Consider the following 21,928-nt stretch of genomic DNA (forward strand, 5'->3'; position numbering starts at 1 on the left):
CTGGTCTATGTTACAAATACTTACAGCACATACAGTATGCATTTTCTTTAACAATAACCATTCCCAAAAAACATCCAAATGGTATATTTATATGTAATACATACGTATATACATACATACATGTGCATAAAAAGCTCAGAATGCACTCAAAAGCATTAGAGTGGGAAAAGAACAGGAGGAAAACCACAGTACATTGATACAGTGTTAAACCTAAATTAGCAAGCAACTCGTGCACTGAGGAAAAAAACAAAATAATCATTGTTGGGAGTAAACATTTGATGAAGGTGTGATATCACAGGTTGCATAGAAGTTTAATTTTTAAAAAATAAAATTGCAAACACACACTACATTTATAAAGTAGTGATAGGAACATGTCTCAGTAGTGTGAGGTAATCAGATTTTATGGCAATCCGGTGCCTGGATCTGAAACGAACGAGGAACATAAACAACACTGATGCGTGGAAAGCTTTGAGTGACGTCTCATCTTATGTGCACAATGTTTTAATGCAAACACGAAACATGAACTGTATTTCTGTTTTAGTCCTACAGTTTGAGATGGGTTCAAATTAAAATCCCCAAACAAATGACGATGTATATATATTTATATTTGTTTCAGCAACTAAATCAAAGTGAAATTGAAAAATAAATAAATACATTTAAAACTAATAAACCAGGGAGGGAACTTGTCATAATGGGGACGATGATTTGAGCGTAAAAACATTTCATTCCCTTTAAGTGAAAGCTAATAGATGATATAAGAAATATATCAGCACAGTGAAAACGTAGCCCTGGTGTTGGAGGGATTTACAGCCTCTGATAATCCTGATGAACAACTGGAGTTCACACCAGCGTTTCCTTGAAGTTAAAGTAATTCCTGTTGGAAATAGAGGATCTGGAAACCACTGCTATTCTTCACTGTACATTGCAGACCAGCTGTCTCAAAAACTACGGATTATTTTCTCTTGTTGAATTTAGTGCCACATGTCAATTTCTGAAGGTGTAAAAATCATAATGGTGAATATTTTGGCTGTTTTTCATGGGATGGGCTGTAAAGTGGTAGAAAATGCAGCAGGTCAGACACTTTTTTTTCTCACAATTTCAAACAAATGTAAAAGTAAATCCATGCAGAAACGTGTGAGCACGATGAAAAACAAATATTCAATCAAATGACAAAAAAAATGATTCTTTTCACTCGAGTCGGACGTCGTGCTGATCACACAGAACAAAACAAAACGCATCGTGAAAACCTTTTAACATCCTGTGAGTCCTTAGGCACGCACTGAATTTTAGGACCAATCATTCTCTGCGGGTTCAGTGTAAGCGACCGACGGACAGTGTCCTAATGCAGCGAGTCAAACCACACAAAGCCTCCAGCTCCTCTTGACCTACTCGGTAAAAACACCAAATAACCATTCAAGTCAACAGGCGTCTTCCGTAGCACCTTTGGAAACATTAAAACATATTTTTTTTTTGGATCAAGTGGCATCAAAAGCAAATCAATAAGTGATCGATGACAACTTGACAAGTGCCTTGGAACAGCGACTGGCGCAGTCGGCCTCCTGGTTCGTGTCCTGACCAGCGCGAGGCCGTGAAAAAAGTGATCCCGTATATATTTCAAGTAGATTTTCTGAAAAGAATCAAAGCTCTTGTAATTTGTGTTGCTTCACACAATCTTCAATTTTTGTCTAACTGTGAGGCACTTGCAAAAAAAATAAACATGTCAACTAAAAGATTCTCCACCGCCCGTGTCGGTTTAAACCTCGGAGCTGTCGCCGCCACCGAGGCCTTGCGTCATCATGGGCTCGGCGCTGCTGGAGGTCTTGGGGACGTCTTTCTTCTTCCCTCGCTTGGACCGGACGAGCAGCACCACCACGATGACGATGAGAACCGTGAGGAGCAGCCCCACGAAGACGCCGATGATCAACACGAGTCCGTCGTCACCGTCGTCTCTGTGGTTGGCCTCGCCGAGTATGATCCCTTTGGTGAAGATCTCCCTCTCCGGGCTCGTCCTCCGCTGGGCGCCAGGGTCCAGCGCGATGTGCAGGATGTTGGTGCCCCGGTTGTTGCTGACACCGATCTCCTCGATTACGTCCGGCACGTCGTTGGCCGACCTCCTGACGCGCCCTTGACCCTTTGGAAGCAGGTCTGTGTGCTGGCTCATCACATGGTACTCCAGACTCCTCTTCCCTATGCCACGGTTAGCGTTGTCCCGGGAACGAACGGTGTAGATGGTGTGAATGTACCACTCTCTTCCTGCAGACACCTGAGGGGGGGCGACAGTTATTGTTTTCACAAATTATTGTTTGAGGTCATTTTTATGGAACAAACATTTGAAGAACACCAGTTTCCTTTTTCCCCTCGATGCATTTTAACTAGAACGGCACTCAGAAGAGGTCAATCCTCCAAGGAATGTAAATGTGGTTTCATAAAGGGACAGTTGGGCGTTGGCGGAGATGAGGACCATTCTAGTTACAGTATGTTTTCATTTCACCAGTTCCCTGACAGTTAAAGCCAGACTGAGTTACCTTGGCCACACAAAGCAAAAACTTAAATATACATACAATATACTCAAGCATCATGTGACCCATGATGGAACGCATGAAGGATTAGTGCAACGTGAGAATGTGCACTGTTCTTGGTTGTGTATTGAATGTGTTTATTGTACGTGACCTGTAAACTGACCTGGAAGAGAGCTGAGGAATCCATTTTGAAACCGTCGGACCCAGGTTGCCTCACCAGAGCCAAAGCGTCGGGGTCGTCCACCGCCAGGAAGGCGTTGAAAGCCACACTGCCAAATGACCGAGCCTGGGTCTCCGGTTGGGCCTTGTCCTGGAATTGCCGGGAAGAATATTAACCTTTGAAAAGACACACGGCACATGCGACACAATGAGAGATGTACTTCAGTTACTTACAATGATCTTGAATCTGTAGAGAATCGACGGAGCGTCGGCCAGACAGCCAAACTCAAAGTTGCTGGGGTTGTATTTGGGGACGTATCCATCAGCTCCGGTGCAGAGGAAAACTTTTTCTATGTTACAAATGAAGGAGTCGCCCAAGTTCTGCACCGGATCCACCATCACTCGGCTGTAAACCGTATCTCCTGAGGGGAGAGAGACACGGATCACATCACTGAGAAACACACGCAACTAAATAAAGAAGAGCGACTACGCTTCGACGTTCACTCGAACAGCAGCTTCAGGGACTTTTCAAAGATCTTCAACATTTTGTTTTGCGAAAAACTAAAAACTCAGGCTCTTGTTTTGGGAAAATACATGAAAGTGGTCGAAATGACACCTCGTTCTACTTTCATTTTTTTCCCCCGGTGAGTCAGGAAATAATGGGGAAACATTTCTGCTAAATCAACAGAAACATTCTTCAAACAGGGATTTTTCTTTGGGCTCGGTAGAATTGCAGTTACTAGGTATGAGGATCTGAGGTAGTTGGTGTGTTTGTGCTTTACCCTGCGAGAAGGCCGTGTCACTCTCCTGTCCGAAGCCCATGGAGCCGTCGGAGAGCCACAGCGAGCGTTTGGAGATTAGGATCATCTGCGTGTTCAGACTGAACTCAGCGGCCACGGGGTCGCTCACCTACGAACACGGAGACAACACAAAGACACACAAATCATCATCATCATTATCATTCAGACACAAAGGCAAGCGAGGTTAACTGTCTGGGGCACAAGGTGAAGAGAGCGGTGTTCGATCCCAGTCAACACTTCACTGGGATTAGTGTACAACTTCTACAGTATGTCTGAATATTATATTATAACTGTGTGGAGATTACTTTGGATTATTTGACGCTTTAGGAAAATAAAAACATTAACAATACCTCTTGTTTTCAGTTCGATTAACTCCTACTTTTAATGAAACTTTGGCTGAAGTGGACCAGGAGGGAGTATTTCAACCGGGGTCAACGAATAGTAGAGGCAGGAAATTTAACTTTTAATATTAAACTTTCACAAAGAATAATTGACAATAAATCATTTAAAATGCAACAGAATTAAAAGACGTTGTTGAGACTACAGGTAAAATAAGTGACTACATCCATACGTGCGGCTTAATTCATAATTTCCATCAGTGCAATGGAATAATGTGTTTTATTTGATAGCAGAGGCCCCCATGTGTAAAAATCATATTCTGTTTACATCTGCGTTAGGCGTATACTTGTACGTGTTAATCTCCATTTCAGAGAATTTCCCCAAAGGATTCAACGATCTATAGACGAGTTGAAGTTACCTGCTGAAAGCGAATGTCCAGGTCGAAGGTCAGAGGCTCTCTGGGGTTGCACACAGGAGGGATGGTGTACTCCAGGTTGGGAGGTGATGTACAGGGAACCAGCTTCACTGTGTATGTGCCGGAGTAGTCACGCACCTGAGAGAGGAAATTATGGAGAGTTAAAAACAAAACAAAACAAATTTTACCTGCGATAGAAAAACAAAATGTTTCCTTACGGCAAAATCCGAGATGAAGGTCCACTGCTGGATGGGCTGGTTGTAGGTGGGCTCGTTCCTCACGAGGCTGATGTTGAAGGTCAAACCAGCGTGCTCCGGGCACATGACCATGGAGGTGAGTGGTGAAGCTGATGGAAAAATACGTCAATTAAATTATATGTGACATCAGTATAATCAACATATTCAAATTTAAAAAAATGGCACAAATACCGTAAAACAAGATAATAAGAAATACCTTAAAATACCATATTTTAACTAATGAATATAAATTATTCCTCTCCTGCACTATTAAAATAATCTATACATATAAAAAAGTGTTATTTAAACTTTAATGCAACACAAAATAGAAGTACTTTCATGTTCAGTACCTGGATGTGCAAACACAAAAAGGCCTCTGAACCGAGCCTCAGTGCGGAAGTTGACCACCAGTCGTCCGTGGCCATTTATACGCATGCTGGTTGGGTAGAGGGCACCTGCACAGATTTAACAAATTCACAGTTGTTCATTTAATGTGACACATATTAACAAATCCTCCGTTTGATGCTGCTGTTTGAGTCTTGCCTTGTAGTTCAGCCTCTGGTGGGCTACCGATACCATCCCTCCACAAGATGGCAGTGTCATACACGAACGTGAGCCTCAGCTCTGACTGCAAGTCGAAGTGCTGCCATCCACCTGCTCCCACGGGCGAGTGGAAGACGTAGGACACATGGAGCGGGACTCGTAAGGTCACGTAGGACTGGACCAGATTCAGCACCTGCAGTAAAACAAAAAATAAAATCATATATCACAGAGTAAGATCCATTAAAACCCTGAATTATGTGCATAATATACAATATATCTGGACATAGGGAACACTACTCTAATAAAACCACAACTACAGCGAATAAAACCAAGTTCTGTTCGGAAAAGTGCCTCATTAATTACAAATTGAATGGACTGTGCTCTACATATACATTAGGGAACTTAAAGCCCACTTCACCGGGAGATCGAGCCTGGAATGTGAACTTCCAGTCGGCGTCATTAAGTTCACTTGATGGTCTGTGGCTGTAAGATTTAAACGTTTCCCTTAAAGGGCTCATGGGCTCTGACAATCACAGATGAAGTCATGCAATTTTTTAAAAACCTTTTTCTCCCCTAAATCAATTTAAAGATTGCAAATCAAATGTGTCAAGTACAAGTACGTGTGTCGGGTTCTATTGAATTGAATTGAACCCCCCCCCCCCCCCCCCTCGAAAAGGAACAGTGGTGGAAGGGTTGTGAGCGGAGGGAGTGCTGCCTCTCTGGTATCTGCACTTTCCTCTGACCTGTGAGCGGTGCCTGCCTGCACTGGTCCTGCGTTCATGTGGAGACGTGCCTCCCTCACCCCCTGCCCCCCCCCCACCCCTCTGGGCGCCGCAAGCTCAGGCAAATGATTAGCAGAGTGGCCTTCTGACACAACCCGCTGGTCCTTAATAGTTTCCCGTGGTCCTGTTAAGCAGGGCACTAAGCCCTGCACCGTGACACGGCCGCTGGCCCCCGGCCTGCATCGAACTGCCAGTGCTCACCCCCCCCGACCGCCGATGATGACTCAGGTCAGAGGAACAGATCAGCACCCAACCAGCAAAGGATTTGTCTTCTTTCAATGTTCCTGTCTCACAGATCCTGACACGGTACCTGTGGCTCAGTCTCTGCACCTCCATACCGTCTCCGGCTCTGTGCAGCAGTAACCATAGCAATGAAGTCTCCACACGGAGCTTGTCCAAGAGGTGACAGTTACACACTCTCCCCCTTAATGGAATAACAACAGGGACAAGAACAGCTTGCATTGCTAAATATGTGCTTTTTTTAGGGAGTTTGACACTTGGTAGTCTGATGCTTTTATAAAATATCAGATTATCTATCTAATAAATCCAGAAATCTCTGTCTCTCTGTCTGTCTGTTGAACGCTTATCTTGAGAACTGTTCCTCTTATCGTCTTCACACTTGGCATGTGTATTGTTAAGGGCCCAAGGAAGTGCAGTGCTGAGGCGACCAGCACGTTCATGACAAAGGCAACGACTGATTCTCTAGTTCTGAGTTCTTAGTGCGGAGTCGTGCGTCACTGAACTTCGTATAAACGGTTGAACAGCTGTTTGTGCAGCAATGGTGTCCAGCAGCTGCAACCAGCATTCATACACTGCCAGCACAGGCATGAGGTTCAGTATCCGGCCCAAGGACACTTCGGAATGCATTGGAGGATCAGCTGGGGATCAAACCCTTGACCCTCTGGTTTGTGGTTGACTCCTGTCTCCCGAGGCACAGTTGACCCAATTCTATCTGATCAGTGTGGACACTTATCAGTGAAGACGTAGTCAATGCTCATGATTATAGATTCACTTCCCTCACAGATGAGGTAGAGTTTACTATCAGCCGCCTGCTTACTTGTCCAGACACGTTCATCACTGTCAAGTTTCCATCATGTGGCTGCAGGCAACAAAGTTGGTGAAGCCTGATTTCATCCTTGTTATTAAATAGTCCCATCAAAGCAATATAAATTCTTCTATACCTTCAGAGGCAGAACACATTCACCCGTAGCTGTAGAGCGTTAATTAATAATGTTCAGTATGGAGCGTAGCACGAGGTTTGCACCATGATGTGCCCCGTGCACTCCTCGTGCACTGTACTTTATCAACACTCCACCTTAATTAAATGCAAATAAACTAACAGTGGGTTTCCAGGGTGAATGCAAATGTGGAGGGCTGCGAGGAATGTGTGCCAGGAAGACCGAGAGGGCTTTAAGATCTCTGCATATAACAGCTGCTGCCGCTGCTGCAAAGATTGTGCACTTGGCAAAACAAACTAACAGGGTTTTTATGAGGCTGCTGGTTATTGACTTGCCACCTCGACAAGACAAATAAATGGTCCTGCCAGGGAGTGAAGGAAGCAAGGTGTCGGGTTAGTTATTGCTGCTGAGGTTAACGTGGGTGTCGACGGAGGATAATGGATGATTTCTCTGCAGGTCGGTATTTACTTAGGTTCTTTAAAGGAAAACCAAGAAGGTAAGAAGCGTTTCTAATACGACTGTAAATGATTGATCAGCATTGAGAATCCAGGTGGATTTTCGGAATGAAAATGTGAAATAGTCAAAGCTTCTAAGTCCACATTCCTGTCCTGGAGTCAGGTGAGGTTCAACAGCCTGATTGACCTTCTGTCTAAAGATGACAAAAGGGGGTCGGGGGTGAGCCGCAGCTCAAAGGTGGGGGTTGCTTACCTGTCCATCAGTCCCAATGGTGCCTCCGCAGTCGCTGAGCAGCTCGGACATGTCGTAGTAGCTGGTGAACTCCCACAGACAGGCCTCCAAGTTGAGGTTTCTGTAGAACCGCAGCGTGCTGGATCCCCTGAGGGAGCTGCTGAACTGGTAAGGTGCCGTCTCGCCGATGACTTCTGGATTCTTGGTGGCGTCGGTGAGGAAGCCATGGCGGGTCTTGACCTCGGTGAAGTCCAGCAAGTTAGAGCAGCGGTGGTGGCCGACACGGGTTCCGTCAGGGCTCAGGGTGAGCTCGAAGTTAGAGAGGGCCCGGGTGGACACTATGGGCAACATACCTGAGGGAGGATACGTACAGATCAGTTGTGAAGTGGGAGCAGAGGAATGTTAACCAAGGACATATTAAACCAAGGATTCACAGGTTTTCCCCAGCTTCCCCTTATACTTATTTTTAACCAAAATTAGCAGGTAGAACACAAAAAAAAGAAGTTGTTTGACTCTTTTCTGTTTTGTTTTTCCCCAGCGCGTCACATTCAACATCACAAACGTGTCATCTTGCACGATACAAAGAAAATATTTGCTGTTGCACGTTGTTCCCAAGACTTAAATAACAATAAGTACACAAGCGCTCATGGCTATTATCACGCCGACGCCCGGAAGTTCAATGCATTTCATGGCGTGGTGCTGGAAAAGGCGCAGGTGTGGATGCCGATTGAATTCGTTCTCATTGCAGATAAAGGCCAGATGTAAGTGGGTGTTAGTGGGTTTGTTAACCAGTTGAAAAGTGGCTTAAGTGATACTTTCACAGATGAAAATGGCTGTAAACGCTCTCACTGCTGTTCTTACCGTCGATGTGAGGCATGGTGACAGTTACTTTGATAAGGTTGGGATGGTCCGTGTCTTCGCCTCCGGTGTACCGCAGCTTGGCAGAGAAGGGCTCGGCCCCCACTGTGCCCACAACACGAGGCTGACACATTCCTGCAACCACACCGAAAGAACAAAAAAAGAAAAACATCAAACAATCAAACGCTTTGTTTCCATAAAAATCCTCCAAAGAAAATTCTTTTATCTGCCAGTTTTCTGTCAGAGCAAAGACAGCGAGAACTGTGGCGGGAGAGCGAAACACAGCCGACAGCTGCTTATCGTGTTAAAGCCCTTTCCACGAGCGAGACCAAACGTTTGAAGCAGCAGAATGAGCGGCACTCACCCTCGTCCGGGCTGATGGACACTACGTGGCTGGGGAGTTCCAGGCCTTCATCCCCGTTCGAGTTCACAGCCCTGGCAGCGCACTGGACCCTGGAACCGGCCTGGAAGTAGACCGAGTCCAAAGTGATGAGCTTAGAGGAGGTGAAGAACGTGTCAAAGTCAACTTCCCGCATCGGGCTAGTGACGCCGTCGGGGCCGGTGGGGGCGCTCACGAGCCAGCGATAGCGAGTCAGGGTGTTGTTGATGTTCTCGCTCACACAGATGGAGCCTGTTTTGTCGTAGTCTGGGTATTTGGGATTACAGGCCTGGAAAAGGGAAAAGACACAACAGTTATGATTGAGAACTGCACACAGCTCCGATGAAGCCGTTGTGAAAACTAGAATTACCGAAACCAGTTAAATAAGTTATCTGATTCTATAACAACAGGGGGAAGAGTCATGATTGACAGCTGACACTGACTCCTGACTGGTTGAGCACATGTCTTGGGCGGGTCCTGAATACTGCAGCTCCACCCCATGATCACTACTGTGCAGCGTCTTGCAAAAAATGACGTGAAAAGCGTACACAGGATTATTTTGGCTTCATTTTGGTCCAACAAGAGTAGGTGGAGACGCATCGTCCATCTTTATTTACAATCTACGACTGCACCCAGAAATCTCATCTGTGTGCTGCGGATGAGTTCTCAGGTGTGCACATCTGTAAAATACCTCATAAACAGTATTTACCTGTCTGGAAATGCACTCGCGAGGCAAACTCCTAACTACATGAATCACTCGCCGAGTTGAAAAGTATTTACTGGTCTGTGAGCTGGGACGTACCGTGACACAAATGACCGGGTATCCAGCCAGAGGCAGAGAGTCCCTGCTCCTGTCGATGTCATCGTACTGCAGTAGAGAAACCACTCTGGGCACAGAGGGGAAGGTGACATCCGCCATGCTGTTGATCTCCTCAATGTAGATTATTGCTTTGCTCATCTGTTGATTGACAGGAAGAGGTGCGAGGATGTTAATGGGGAGCAAACCGCTGCCAGCTTGTAATGTGATCGTTAGCCAGGTAGTTACACACTTGGCAGTTAAATGACATGCTAATTTCGGTGTCGCTTTCACCTTCGTCTCCGCCACCATGTTCTCATCCGGCTTCAGGTGAACGGTGAACGCCTCCCTCATCTCTCGGACGCCGTCGTATAGAACCTCCACCTCCACGTAGTGCTCAGTGTCGCCCTGTTTGAACACGATTTCTGCCGAGAAAGGAGATATGACAATTATTTTTCCCCGGCAAACGTCACACGGTGGCTGTCCTGATAAAAAGCGGCTGTCAGTGTGATTTACCCTCAGATATGGGATGGTAGTCCTCCCCAGAGGTGGCGGATCCATCCTTGGTGTGAACTCGGACCACGGAGACCTTGGATGTGTCTCCGACTCGCAGCACTGGGATCTTCACCACGGACACTTGCCCACTTTCCATCGGCTCATTCACACTGAACTTGGTCTCTCCGAACATAATGATCGACTCTGAGGAAGCAACGAAGACAGTTTTAATCATGCTTGAAAACTTTAAACATGTTAAACATCACAGCGAATCTTATTAAATCCACTGTGGTAAATTTAATCCAAAAAGCATCGGAGGGGTGATGCATAACCTTGTAATAATGCCATTTCATAATGACATAATCATGATGTAATTTATACCATATCACCACAAGTAAATCTAAATAACTGTAGATTGTGTTGCTGATATCATTGGTTAGTAGGTTGTTTGGTGTGATCATATATGATTTGAACTATTTAAGCTTTAGGTTATAAGATATTAGACATCTTCATAACATCATGACGTCTTCTCAAGTGATATCATGTGATTTGGAATAATTGTCGTAGATTGTCTCTCTGACTATTATCTGCAGAGATATCTTGGAAACTGTGTTTTTCAGACCAGATTTCTGTTGATCTCGACCTTAGATGTTTGATCGATCAGCTCCATATGTTAATTATCTGGAGATGTCCTCCCAAATTATACTCCCACCAAGTGCGGTGGTGCAGACGCGGTACAAGCCAAGAAATTCAGCACAAGGTGGATTTAAACAGAAATATTGAAAGAGCACAAGTGTAACAAGACAACGTACTGTCTGCGTCGTCTTTAATCTTGATGAGCGTCTCGTTCTGTCCTCCAACAGACGCTCCAAAAGGAGATTCACTCTTGGGGCTTCCCAACACGAGACGGAGTTCTTCTTCCTCCTCGTGCTCCGTGTCATCGACGAGCAACAGAACACAAGGCTTTTCAATCTCTCCTGAAAAAAAAAACAGTAAAGGGAAAAGATAGTGATTGACTGCTTGTGTCCTAATTATTAGAGAATCTGAATCATGTTGCGATCGGCTTTGCTGAACCACCTGGTAGGAAGGTGATGATGGAAGTGTCTGTGTTGGGCCTCTCATTGAAGTCCATCATGACCTGGGCCGTGCCCTGCCTGCTGTAACAGCGCACCGTGGATCTGTAGCTGATGTCACCGCTGCGGTACACGGTAGCTGAGATCCGCCCTGAGTCCTCTTTGCCCACATACACAGCATCGCGGAACTGCACCTTTGGCACTGGAACATTATTAAAACCATAAATCAACATCAGAAATAGAGTGTAAACATCATACATCACCGCAGTTAACAGTTGCAAAAGAGTACATTTTGGATTAGAAACACAGATTTTCACTCACGGTCAGAGACGGAATCATTGACGAGGATGGTGGATTTGCTCGGCTCCCCGAGGACGCCGCTCATCGGCATCCGTAGAATCAGTTCAAACCTCTCCGGCCCCTCGAGCACTGGCTGGCCCAGGTCATCCAGGATGGTCACACGGAAAGTCTGCATGTTGACCCCCGGTGCGAAGTCCAGATTCCGGCTGATCCCCACATAATCTACACCGGCTGCTCAACAACACAACAAACTGCAGGTCAGGTTGTGTTTCACAGAACAGATCAGGGCGCAGGGAACAGTGGACACAGCACAAGTGCACCGCAGCGCTTGATCTTATTCCGACAGCAGTCGTTACTTCATAATTCATTTGTGAATGTCAGGCGGCGAGTGAGATGAAACGATATTCCCCGCATGCTGGCAAAAATGATGCTTTCTACCTCGTGGTCGATAGCCGTGAAGAGCTGGAATTTGTTGCGTGATTAAAGGAGCGCTGCAAGAAACTGGATTTCTCCCCGAGCGCAAACAGGTTATTCATTTGCCATTCTTTGAAGAGACTGGGTATTGAGAGCTCACCCTTTGCCCGCAGGCCTTTTTCATGTACTTATGACCCAGTTATGTGTGTGTGAGTGTGGACTTGCATTTTGAACATGCTGCATACGATTAGATGCTGGTTATGCTTTTTTTTTTTACAATTATAATGCAGGTGGGGAGCAAGAGATGGTGTGAATCTCTGTAAAAGGGGGGGGGACACTGCCTGAGGGCGAGAAATAATGGAGGCTGCAGGGAAGGCTTGAGATAGCAACTGGTCTTAAAGTCCAAAGCACTTACTGACGTGCAGAACAATCCGTAATGCATTCCTAAATCCCTGTCCTCACTCAGACCACCACTATCTTCACAACACTGTGTCTCTCCCAGGCCTGACAGAAAAGCTGTGATTTCGCCTCCTAACCCCAAAAACAATGTTTACATTCCTCAGGTCATCCGCCCGACACCCGGCGTTAACATCTCCTCGGACTCCTGAGTGACAGGGTGACAACTGACGTCTATTGTTGAGTCTGGGGCCAGAACCACCTGTCAGAGAGAGCTGCCGAGCACGGACACGTACCCTCAGCCGAGACGGGCTCCGTCTTTCTGGAGCGCACGGTGACGGTTCCCGCTTTGGACAGATCGGTCCCCGTCCTCCACACCTGCACCTCCACGAAGCCGTCGCTCTCGTCCACGTGGTAGTCCGTGTTGCCAAAGTAGAAGACGGGCGCTGGGGAGAAAAAACAATTGGAAAGAGTGAATAAGTGGATGTAATGCATAATCATCTTTTTCGCTGTTTCACACAGGACACTTGGATGCTCGCTGTAATAGCTGAGTTAAATCGGTAATGGCTGCCGAGATTACCTCTGATTACAGGAGAAATTGAGGGAATGTTTCCATCGAAAACAGCCGCAGGTAGTAATTGTAGCCCTTAAACAACACTTTCTAACTTCCTGGGATAATGTTTCGCGGGGAGAGGGGAGGGGGGGTGGGTGGGTTTCTACATCTGCGAGTTACATTCAAAGATTAAAAAAGGCAGAGCTGCGTCTCCTGGTTTTGTTGTGGATGAGCGTGGAGGTGCTGACTGGGATAGTGATGGGTCTGAGCGGCAGACAGGAGGCCTGACAGGAGGTCTGGAGGATGTAGAGCTCAGCGTGCCAGCCCGGGCCTGCCTGACTGCAATTAGTGTTTCTATGAGGCGAGATTCCACTGCAGCCAAACTCACCCACTGTTATTCCATTTAACCCCTTCAGCACACGTTACCTCTGCACAATGTACAACACGCTGCCTGTGAAACGGTTGCTTAAGGGCTCAGACCTCCGTGTGCACCCTGCAGGGAGTCGCTCACAGTCCTTTACAGCAAGGAGCAGAAAAAAAGGCTGCAACCAAAACCAAAGAAGCAGTTTTTATTTACCAAAATTGTTCACATTCTCCTAATTGATCAAATACATCATTGTTACGACTAATAGGAACAAGCCGCTACTGGGCTGTAAAAATCTGCAACTGTGACCAAATTATGAATAAATTAAGTAAATAGCGACAGCCATGGGAAGAGTTTGTGGTTTCCGTGACAACGGAACTCGGCAGCTTCAGAACAGCACTTAGCTGTTTCTCATCACGCAGTGTGAAGCCGGAGAAAATGGAGAGAGAGGGGGGGGGGGGGTGGGGATGTTGAACTGAGCGATAAATGAATTCCACAAAAACAAATACATAATGTAACTGTGATGATGTTATTTAATAAAACAAGAGCAGGAAGAAACAGTCCATCAGCGCTGCCAGGTATATTTACTGATCAGGGAAAAAAGAGTTTATTACTTTGCACGGTATAATTAATCTTCCAAGTAATTTGCATCTCGGATGATGTTTTGATACAGTCTGCTTTGTCAGAAAGTGTATTATTATTATATTATTATAATATTATTATTGGTCGGACAAGATCTGAGAGGGAAACAGACTTGTTGGGGAAAGCCTTGGGATTTATGGTTCTCCGAGCAGCCATCGCTGTTGTTGAAATAATGTTACTCTCAGGTGCAAGCAAAGGACAGAAAACTTTTATGCTTTAATCTGCCCTGAAAGCCGAGCCAGGACAATGAGTGCTGCATCAAGAGGCTCGCAGCTGCCAGAATTTCTCTCCACCGACGAAACCACACAAAGATGGTTTTGGCTGCCTGCACCGGGTCCCAGCAGAAGCAGTAATCAGATCTACTAGCCTGAGGTTGGCAGCCAGGAACTCGGGCCCTGTTGTACTAGTCCAGTAATCAGATAAGGTCTGTGCAACAGACAAACGGTGAACTTCAAAGTGCTACGGCCCATTAACTGAAAGGTAAACCGCCGTCTCCTGGGCTCCGGCTGCCCGGCCGCAGCAGCCTGCCCCAGCCACAAAGAACATCTGAGGTTTCCTGAATGCAAGTGGAGATGATCCAGATTTAGACCTGACTGTTATGTAAAACAATATGATGTGTAAAAAAAATAAAATAAAGATTATAATTTAGATTTCCTCTTTACTACTAGCTTCTTTTTACTTGTAAAATCTCTTCTTATCTAAAATAAATTGTGAATAATAAAAGAATGGTAATATAGATTTCTTTAAATGTAACCCTGATTAAAAATACATCACGAGTCATTAGAAAAACCCACCATATGTATAGTTATGCATAAACAACAAAGGAAATGCCGTCACAGTTCCATATATGTGAACATAAGATAAAAGTAGAGGCACAAGCAGAGACATAGGCGTCCCTGAGGGAACTGGTACACTCCCACTGACTGCTTGATTTCACTTGAACTTAGCATGACATTCCCACAGTGCTAAGTGGCTTCTCGGATGAGATTCAGCCGAGCCCTTGCAAATGCTCCCGTGCCCTCTTCTGTGTGCTCAACTAATTTCTCTCCAGCAGCAGAAGCCCAGCTCCATATTCATCACAGATTAATCTCCAACTTTAACCGACGAAGACTGTGAGAAACACTTGAATTTTTCCCGAGCAGGGACTGAATCGAGGATTAAAGTCTGCACCTTTTGGCTTTGGACATCTGTTTATATCAGAATGAACGTGAATCCAGGTGAAACATAATGACAGGGTTATCCAGGTGATAGTGCACACGCATGTGAACCGCCCCCCTTTTTAAAACCGGCTCATAATCATACCTTCAGAAGTGGAACGAAATTTACAGGGAACTGACACAAGACTGTAAATGCGCGAGTCGAGTCCTGCTGTACAAGAATCCTCATGTCCCACGGCCCCCAACCAAAACATCTCCCCGGATGCAAGAGTCAATATCAAACAGCAATTACCTCTGCAAGAAAGAACAAGTTTCTCCGAACGCATCGCAGGCAAAAGCCCGAGCTCTTTGGGAGGAAGTGGCCGTTTATGTGCAGATGGTCTGCCGCTGGGAAAATAGCAGGTATCGAGCGAATAGCAGCTGTCCGTGCATGTTACTGTAAAAAAACGTCGGGACAGCTCGTGAACTTTACAGGCTTTTAATGCTGAACTGCTACAAGAAAAAAAAAGGTCATCGGAAGTTATGGCTCCGGTGTGAGGAGAGAAACTGTCAGTCGCTGCAAGGAGGTTGAGGAGAGGTGATTCTCAGCAGCAGCTCTGTACTGCAGCGTGTCTATATGTGCATTATACGGACATATACTACAAGTACTCGTATATGTCTAAACACTGTGACGGACAGTTTTGAGGACATTCTGGGAATGTGTCCTCACACACTTTGGCCGACCCTCACTTTCTGTCACATTCCAAATCTGAGAGTTACGCTTTAGTTTGAAGGTCATGGTTGGAATAAGGTTCACGTGTATTGTGGGGTCTCTCTATCATTTTTAAGGTCTCGACCTTCTGCGTAAAGTGCCTTGAGATAATGTAAATTATGATTTGGGGCTATACAAATACAATTGAACTGAATTGAATGCGTATGGATTTAGGATTTGGCCATTTACAGTCTTTTTTTAAAGCTGAGCTGCTGCAAGAATAAAAGTCTGATCATAATTCACGTCTCTGGTGTAAAAAGAAAAACTGTCAACATTTACAACGAGCTCGACTAATAAGTGATTTTCAGCAGCAGCTCTGTAGTTTTGCATGTTTATTCAGTTGCAGGCTAGAATAGAATCATTTCAATGTTCTATTAGCAATGTAACATCAACCTTTTCCACAAAATTTCCCGAAGATTTAATCTTTTTATTGACCTTTTCAATTCTTACCTCCTCTTGTTGTTTACCATTTCCTTCCTCATTGTGCCTTTACTTGTTATTTGAACTGTTTGACTCCTCTTTATCTTTTATAAATTGATTTTATTACGTCTACTTTACTTGTTTCTTGAATTATCCACATCTACGTTGGAGAGTCTACACAATCCCCACCTTCCTCATGTGATAACATCTCAAGATTAATCTTTAAAAACCCCATCGTGTCCCTACTTCTGTTGAGTGGTTCACCTTTTCTAACAAATACCTCCACCAAGGGCCAACAGTCATATATGTCATATCTTGCAATGTTAAAGACGGGCCAAGAAAGAACTCATTACATTTTGGCGTACGTCTGAACAAAGGGACGGATCCGTGCCAAACTTTAATGGGTTCTTTCCTGGCCCGTGTCTCAAGTTTCTCTGAAATACGCTCGGTAGATTTTGCTTAATCTTGCTGACAAACAAACAAACTATCAGGGGCAAAAACACAACCTCCTTGGTAATTAATCGCATGAGCACCAAGCAGGTGACAGACAATCCACCGGACGCGTGTCGTCTCAGGGCATTTGCTCTCTTTGGCCTCCTGGCTGTCTGCCCTTGGCCGATTTTTGCAGAGTTGTGTCTGAGTCAGAGCCTGTTACCATGCAAGGGTTCACACCATCCCCGCCGAGATCCTTTCTCTGCTGAACAGACAACCTGAACAACCAGCGGGGCTCCACAGTGCAGAGAGCAGACAACGATCCCTAACCACCTTCGCACCCGTGTTGACTGATAATGCGTTTTAGCTGCAGGGTCTGGTCGAGCTCAAAGCACCGAGGACTGAATCCTGCACGGATCTGTGTGACTCCCCGTAAATATTCTAACTTTCCTCCACCTTGATGCTCTCAGGCAACATGTCGGTAACAGCTTCTTTACTTGTTTTCACAATCTAGCGATAGCATCTTGGGAGGTGATATCAAAGTGTTCGAGACGGTAGAAATGTGTTATCGTTCAAAGAATCTCATATTTAACTCTGTCTGAGAAGGCGTGTCAAAGCAGTGTCTCCCGTGAATTATTTAGACTGTGGCGGGCGTCCCGGTGATTTGGTTCATAATCATGCAAAAAACATTTTTGACACTTCTCATAATCATATAAGAGGCTCTCTAAATTGGCATTTTGCACCGTTGCTGCATTGTACAGCCGGATCTGCACCCAAGAGTTTTCTTTCTCGACCCATACCACATCCCTCCCAGTAGTTTTTGCGTAATCCTAACTAACAGACGGACAAACAAAACAAAAGCAAACAACAAAAATATGTAAAAAGTATGAAAACAAAACTGCCTTGGTAATATTGAGTTTTACAAACTTTCCGTCCAGATCCTCTTATGTCTTCATCAATAGAAGTGTAGTCATTAGATTACACTTCCACGGATCAATACAGGAGATTAACAACTGCATTCAAAGACCAAATAAATGGCAAAGGAATCTTTTTTTGCCCCGCGGACCCGAATGTGTCACATCGATTGCCAACAAATTTCCTCCACAGGCATAAACATCGGCTCCTGTGCCCGTGCAGACGTCTGGTGGTTTTCACTGCAAACAAAGCTAATGTTAACTGTGCTCCTTATCTGCTGGGTGAAGGTGCGTTAATTAGTGAAGTTGAAAGAAGTTTTTTTTTGTCAGAAAGAAGAAAAACACGCCTCCTCTTCCATGGCTCGGGTCTTCACACCTGATTACTTCTTCAGGAAACTTATAAACAATCTTAGAACCACGTTAATTGTCAGATTACGATCAGAACCTTGAAAGGAACAACGAGCTGCAGCTCCGACTGCACTCGTGTGGTTTCTTCCTCCTTTCTTCTGTTTGTGAGCGCTGTGATACATTTGTGCCCCGTGGCTTCTAATTTCATCATATTGTGCTGCCCTGGTTTGCTTTGAAAGGAAGTTGTCTACGTGACACATTTCTGCTTATATCACTAATGTGTGTTTCTAAGAGGTAGGAACCAACAGGAGCTTGGCCAGGCAGCGACTTCTTTGTCCCGTGTACAGGACTCAGTGGACGGCCACAAGAGCGATGACAAAGATGGATGCGGTGCACGCATTTACCTCCCTCCCACATATACTGGAGCGGAGTCGGAGGAAAGAAGTGAGAATTACTTACCTAAATTTAATACCCAGCCAGGATAGGTGCACTGAAAGGGGGAATGAATCTAATGCTGCCTTTCTGCTCTCGCAGACAGCAGATTGGTCTTGCTCTGCTTGCCTCAGAGCTATTTACCATTTATTTCACCTTCAGTGCTCAAGTCATTTCATTATCACCTCCTTCAGGGGGAATATGAAGGTTTGACACTACCTTATTTCTCCCCACTCTTCGTGTCCCATTAATTCAGCGGACGGGAGCAACCTAAACACCTCAAGCGCCGAAATCCAAATTATACTACGGAGGTGTTGCCGCACAAACTTTGCCTGTTTTGTATTTGCAATGCACGTGTGAGTGTGTGTGTCTGTGTGTGTGTGTGTGTGTGTACATGCAATCAATCTGATGTCAGGCACTTGTGTCTTTATAATAAGCAGCCAGCTTGTCAGACAATAGCTGCAGGCTCAGTTTCTCTCCATGTCACACTTAACGTCTAAACAGCGAGAATCAGCATTTGAGAAAAACAACGAGAAAACACAGCGAGAGGATGTTTCCAGACAAGGCGGCTGTGTTCTTGTCCCTGCACCCGGTGCAACCTTGTGAGTCTGAGCCGCTCACTGAAAACCGATATGCACAAGAAGATTTTGATTGACACTCAGCCACGCTAACAAAGACCGAGGCAAAGAAAAACATGATTACAGATAAAGCGTGAATAAACCCCGGGTACAGACGGCAAACACTGGCTGTCAATCTGAAGCCTGTGATGCACCGAGCCTCCTTTTCTCCTGTGTCTGTGTGATAATACACTAAGGACCTCTAATGTAGACAACGGCCTGCCGCGAGGTGTTAAATCTTTAAAGAAAAAATGTTCTTGGTGTATTTTAAAATTAATTGACTTTTTCAAAGCTACAGTCACAGTTTATAATAGCTGAGATACGACGGCGCACTGGCTGTGTAAAGCAGAGGCAATCATAAAATAAGAGTTTGCCTTTAATGCACTAACATGAAAAAGCTGTTTATTGCTTGAAGGAAACTGTGCCCAACAAGAACACAGCACACAGAAGACAGTAGTTAAAGCATTAGTGCTTTGCCTTTGTCTTTCTGTTCTTATTCTGTGTAATATTTAACTGCTTCATGGTTTTTCCAACATATTTACACCTCATCTTAAGTTTAGGCTGCATCCAAACCGACACATTTCCATTTTAAATCAGTGTTTTAGTTTGGTAGCAGGTTAGTTACAAGAAAATAATATGAACGAGAAACAAGCAGAGCAGGGATTTCTTTTCGAGGTGGAACTGTTACTGACGGGAAGTGTGAGCAGTGTTTCGCCTTCGTCTTTGGCAGTCGTGTCGTGACTAAGGAGAACCAACCAGGAAGGGAACGTGTCCAAACAACAAATGATGAACCAAAACGCTTCCCTGGAGTTTTCCAACTAAAATGGTGCCAGCAGAGCTTTCCAAACTTCTCTGTTTTCGCCTCTCAGGGTGGCTGGCAAACATAAATGCAGCCCCAGTGATAGGTTTTAAAACTAAAATGCAGTAGTGTGAATGTAACTGTAGATGATTCAACAGATTAATCAATGAATCAATAATCTTTAGCCCTATATGGCAGAGACAAGATGTGCATGACTTGTTACAGCCTCAGTTTGAATAGCTGCAGTGGTAAAACACTTATATATGACCCTTGAGGCCTTGAGGACTGACCGCTGCTATACATCCTATTAAAACGTGCGTGTCTCGGCAGCTGCTGCAGAGCTCGGCGGTTTGGAGTAAACACCCGGGAGCACGAGGTCAAAAGGCCCCGCGCTCACACTCAGGTTACACTGGACGCTGCTACAGTGCAGAAACATTCCGAGCACGTAACCTCCTCCAATTCCACGAGCAGGTCAAACAAATCCACTTGAAGTGTGTCTGACTCGATTCCCAAGTAACCTGTTGCACAGACTGAAAACCGCGGCTGCAGGAGCCTCCGGCACAGGAGCTCTTTGCCCATTAACCTGCGGCACATGGACGTGAACTTGATCATGTTCCAAACAACTAAAGAATGAGTATTTCCGTGCTGCAAAAACAATGAGAATGTTCCTTCACTCATGGGATTATTTCAGAAGTTGTCATGCTGAGGGAAAATGAAACCAAACAGCAGGACTAACGTCACTGATCAAAAAAACCACACATTTAATTTTAGCTTCGATTGTTATTAGCCAGCTGAATGAGCACTACACTGCGTTAATGATGTTTCTTTATATTCTGGGATGTTTTCCACAGCAGGTGCAGCACTGAGAAAAAAGAAGGGTCTCTTACAACAGGAAAATTTAGTCATTTGAGCAGTTGGAGAAGATGAAAATAAATGCCAATGAAGTTCATTTACTTCAGCTCCGTGCCGACTACTCATTTCACAAAAGTCACGATTTTCCGACTGCTTGAAATAGATAACGGGATGCTAAATTGAATAGCACATCCCCCCCCCCCCCCCAGTTATCTACTTCCTGTGCGTTTCGGTTCCATAAAAATAAATAAAAACATTTCCACTATCAGTTTCTACAGGTCCAGTGACGCCTGCCTGCGATCACACAGTCTTGACTTCACAGCGGTGCTTCCGGAGATAGTCAGAGCGATAGGGAACTGAGGAATGGCCGTCAGGTGTTGGTGGAACAAAGAGGCGTCAGGAAAAAATATGGGAGACTATCAGCCCTCGAGTCTGAGCCTGCAGATATGAGATAAAGGCTTCGCCTGAGGGAAGGAGGCTCGCACACTCAGACGTTTTCTCCCCGAGACATTGGTAGACAAGCACAAACACACACCGCACGAGAAAAAAAAAAAAGAAGAAGAAATTCAAACACATAGCAGAGATGCACACCAACATGTTTCCTGTCTGTCTGCACACCTGTCTGTACCTGTTTCTGCGTCTCTCTCTGCATGGATTTATGCAGCTGAAGATACCGCCTGCACCAAAGTTTCTCAAGATTCATTTTCAGCTTCCGTCAGAGGGCTGAAACTAACACCTCAAACTAAAGCAGATAAAAGCCCAGGAAGCAAGTTTTATGCCGCCTTTTCTTGAGGTTTTATTCAGAACTGAATTAACAATTAGAAATGAATGGAAAAGGCTCAAAAACCTGTCTCTTAAGAGCAAAAAGTGATTTACTAATCAAAGCATTTTATCTTCTTGTACCTGCACAGTACATCGTCTCTCACGTTGCACCTAAGACAGGTGAAGAGTCAACCTACCGTCGTCTGCATCGGGGATGATTGTAATTGTGGCTTCGGGAAACTCCGAGCCCACCCGTCCTCCCATGGGCATGCTGAGGCTGACGATGAAGCTCTCCTCCTCTTCGTACAGGGAGTCGTCGATGATCACCACCCGGCAGGATTTTTCCACCTCGCCTTTGTCGAAACGCAGGATGCTGTGGTGGTCCTCAGGCCTGGAGATGTAGTCGGAGTAGGAGAGCACCATGGTGGGGACGGTGCCCGTGGCCGAGACTTGAGTGAGGAGAAAACGGAATGACAGAAAGATGATCCCAAATATGCCACATCAGAATATTCACCA

General features: G+C 45.3%; 1 protein-coding gene across 1 annotated transcript in view; it reads right to left on the minus strand.

Annotated features, from left to right (window-relative positions):
• Positions 1–571: 571 nt before the first annotated feature.
• Positions 572–21,928, minus strand: part of frem2b (FRAS1 related extracellular matrix 2b) — a 58,229-nt gene continuing 36,872 nt past the window's right edge. Inside the window, exons 6-24 of the mRNA XM_034603885.1 lie at positions 21,610–21,861; positions 12,666–12,815; positions 11,581–11,790; positions 11,264–11,461; positions 10,999–11,163; positions 10,208–10,390; positions 9,986–10,116; positions 9,698–9,853; positions 8,881–9,184; positions 8,520–8,651; positions 7,680–8,011; positions 5,012–5,204; positions 4,819–4,923; positions 4,451–4,578; positions 4,236–4,370; positions 3,461–3,587; positions 2,913–3,100; positions 2,683–2,829; positions 572–2,263 (exon numbers count right to left, since the gene is read on the minus strand). Coding sequence (XP_034459776.1) covers positions 1,754–2,263; positions 2,683–2,829; positions 2,913–3,100; positions 3,461–3,587; positions 4,236–4,370; positions 4,451–4,578; positions 4,819–4,923; positions 5,012–5,204; positions 7,680–8,011; positions 8,520–8,651; positions 8,881–9,184; positions 9,698–9,853; positions 9,986–10,116; positions 10,208–10,390; positions 10,999–11,163; positions 11,264–11,461; positions 11,581–11,790; positions 12,666–12,815; positions 21,610–21,861 — 3,746 coding nt within the window. The 3' untranslated portion in view covers positions 572–1,753. The remainder of the gene's footprint in view (positions 2,264–2,682; positions 2,830–2,912; positions 3,101–3,460; positions 3,588–4,235; positions 4,371–4,450; positions 4,579–4,818; positions 4,924–5,011; positions 5,205–7,679; positions 8,012–8,519; positions 8,652–8,880; positions 9,185–9,697; positions 9,854–9,985; positions 10,117–10,207; positions 10,391–10,998; positions 11,164–11,263; positions 11,462–11,580; positions 11,791–12,665; positions 12,816–21,609; positions 21,862–21,928) is intronic.

This window comes from Hippoglossus hippoglossus, chromosome 13 (assembly GCF_009819705.1).
Source record: "Hippoglossus hippoglossus isolate fHipHip1 chromosome 13, fHipHip1.pri, whole genome shotgun sequence".
In the NCBI taxonomy this organism is placed as follows: domain Eukaryota; kingdom Metazoa; phylum Chordata; class Actinopteri; order Pleuronectiformes; family Pleuronectidae; genus Hippoglossus; species Hippoglossus hippoglossus.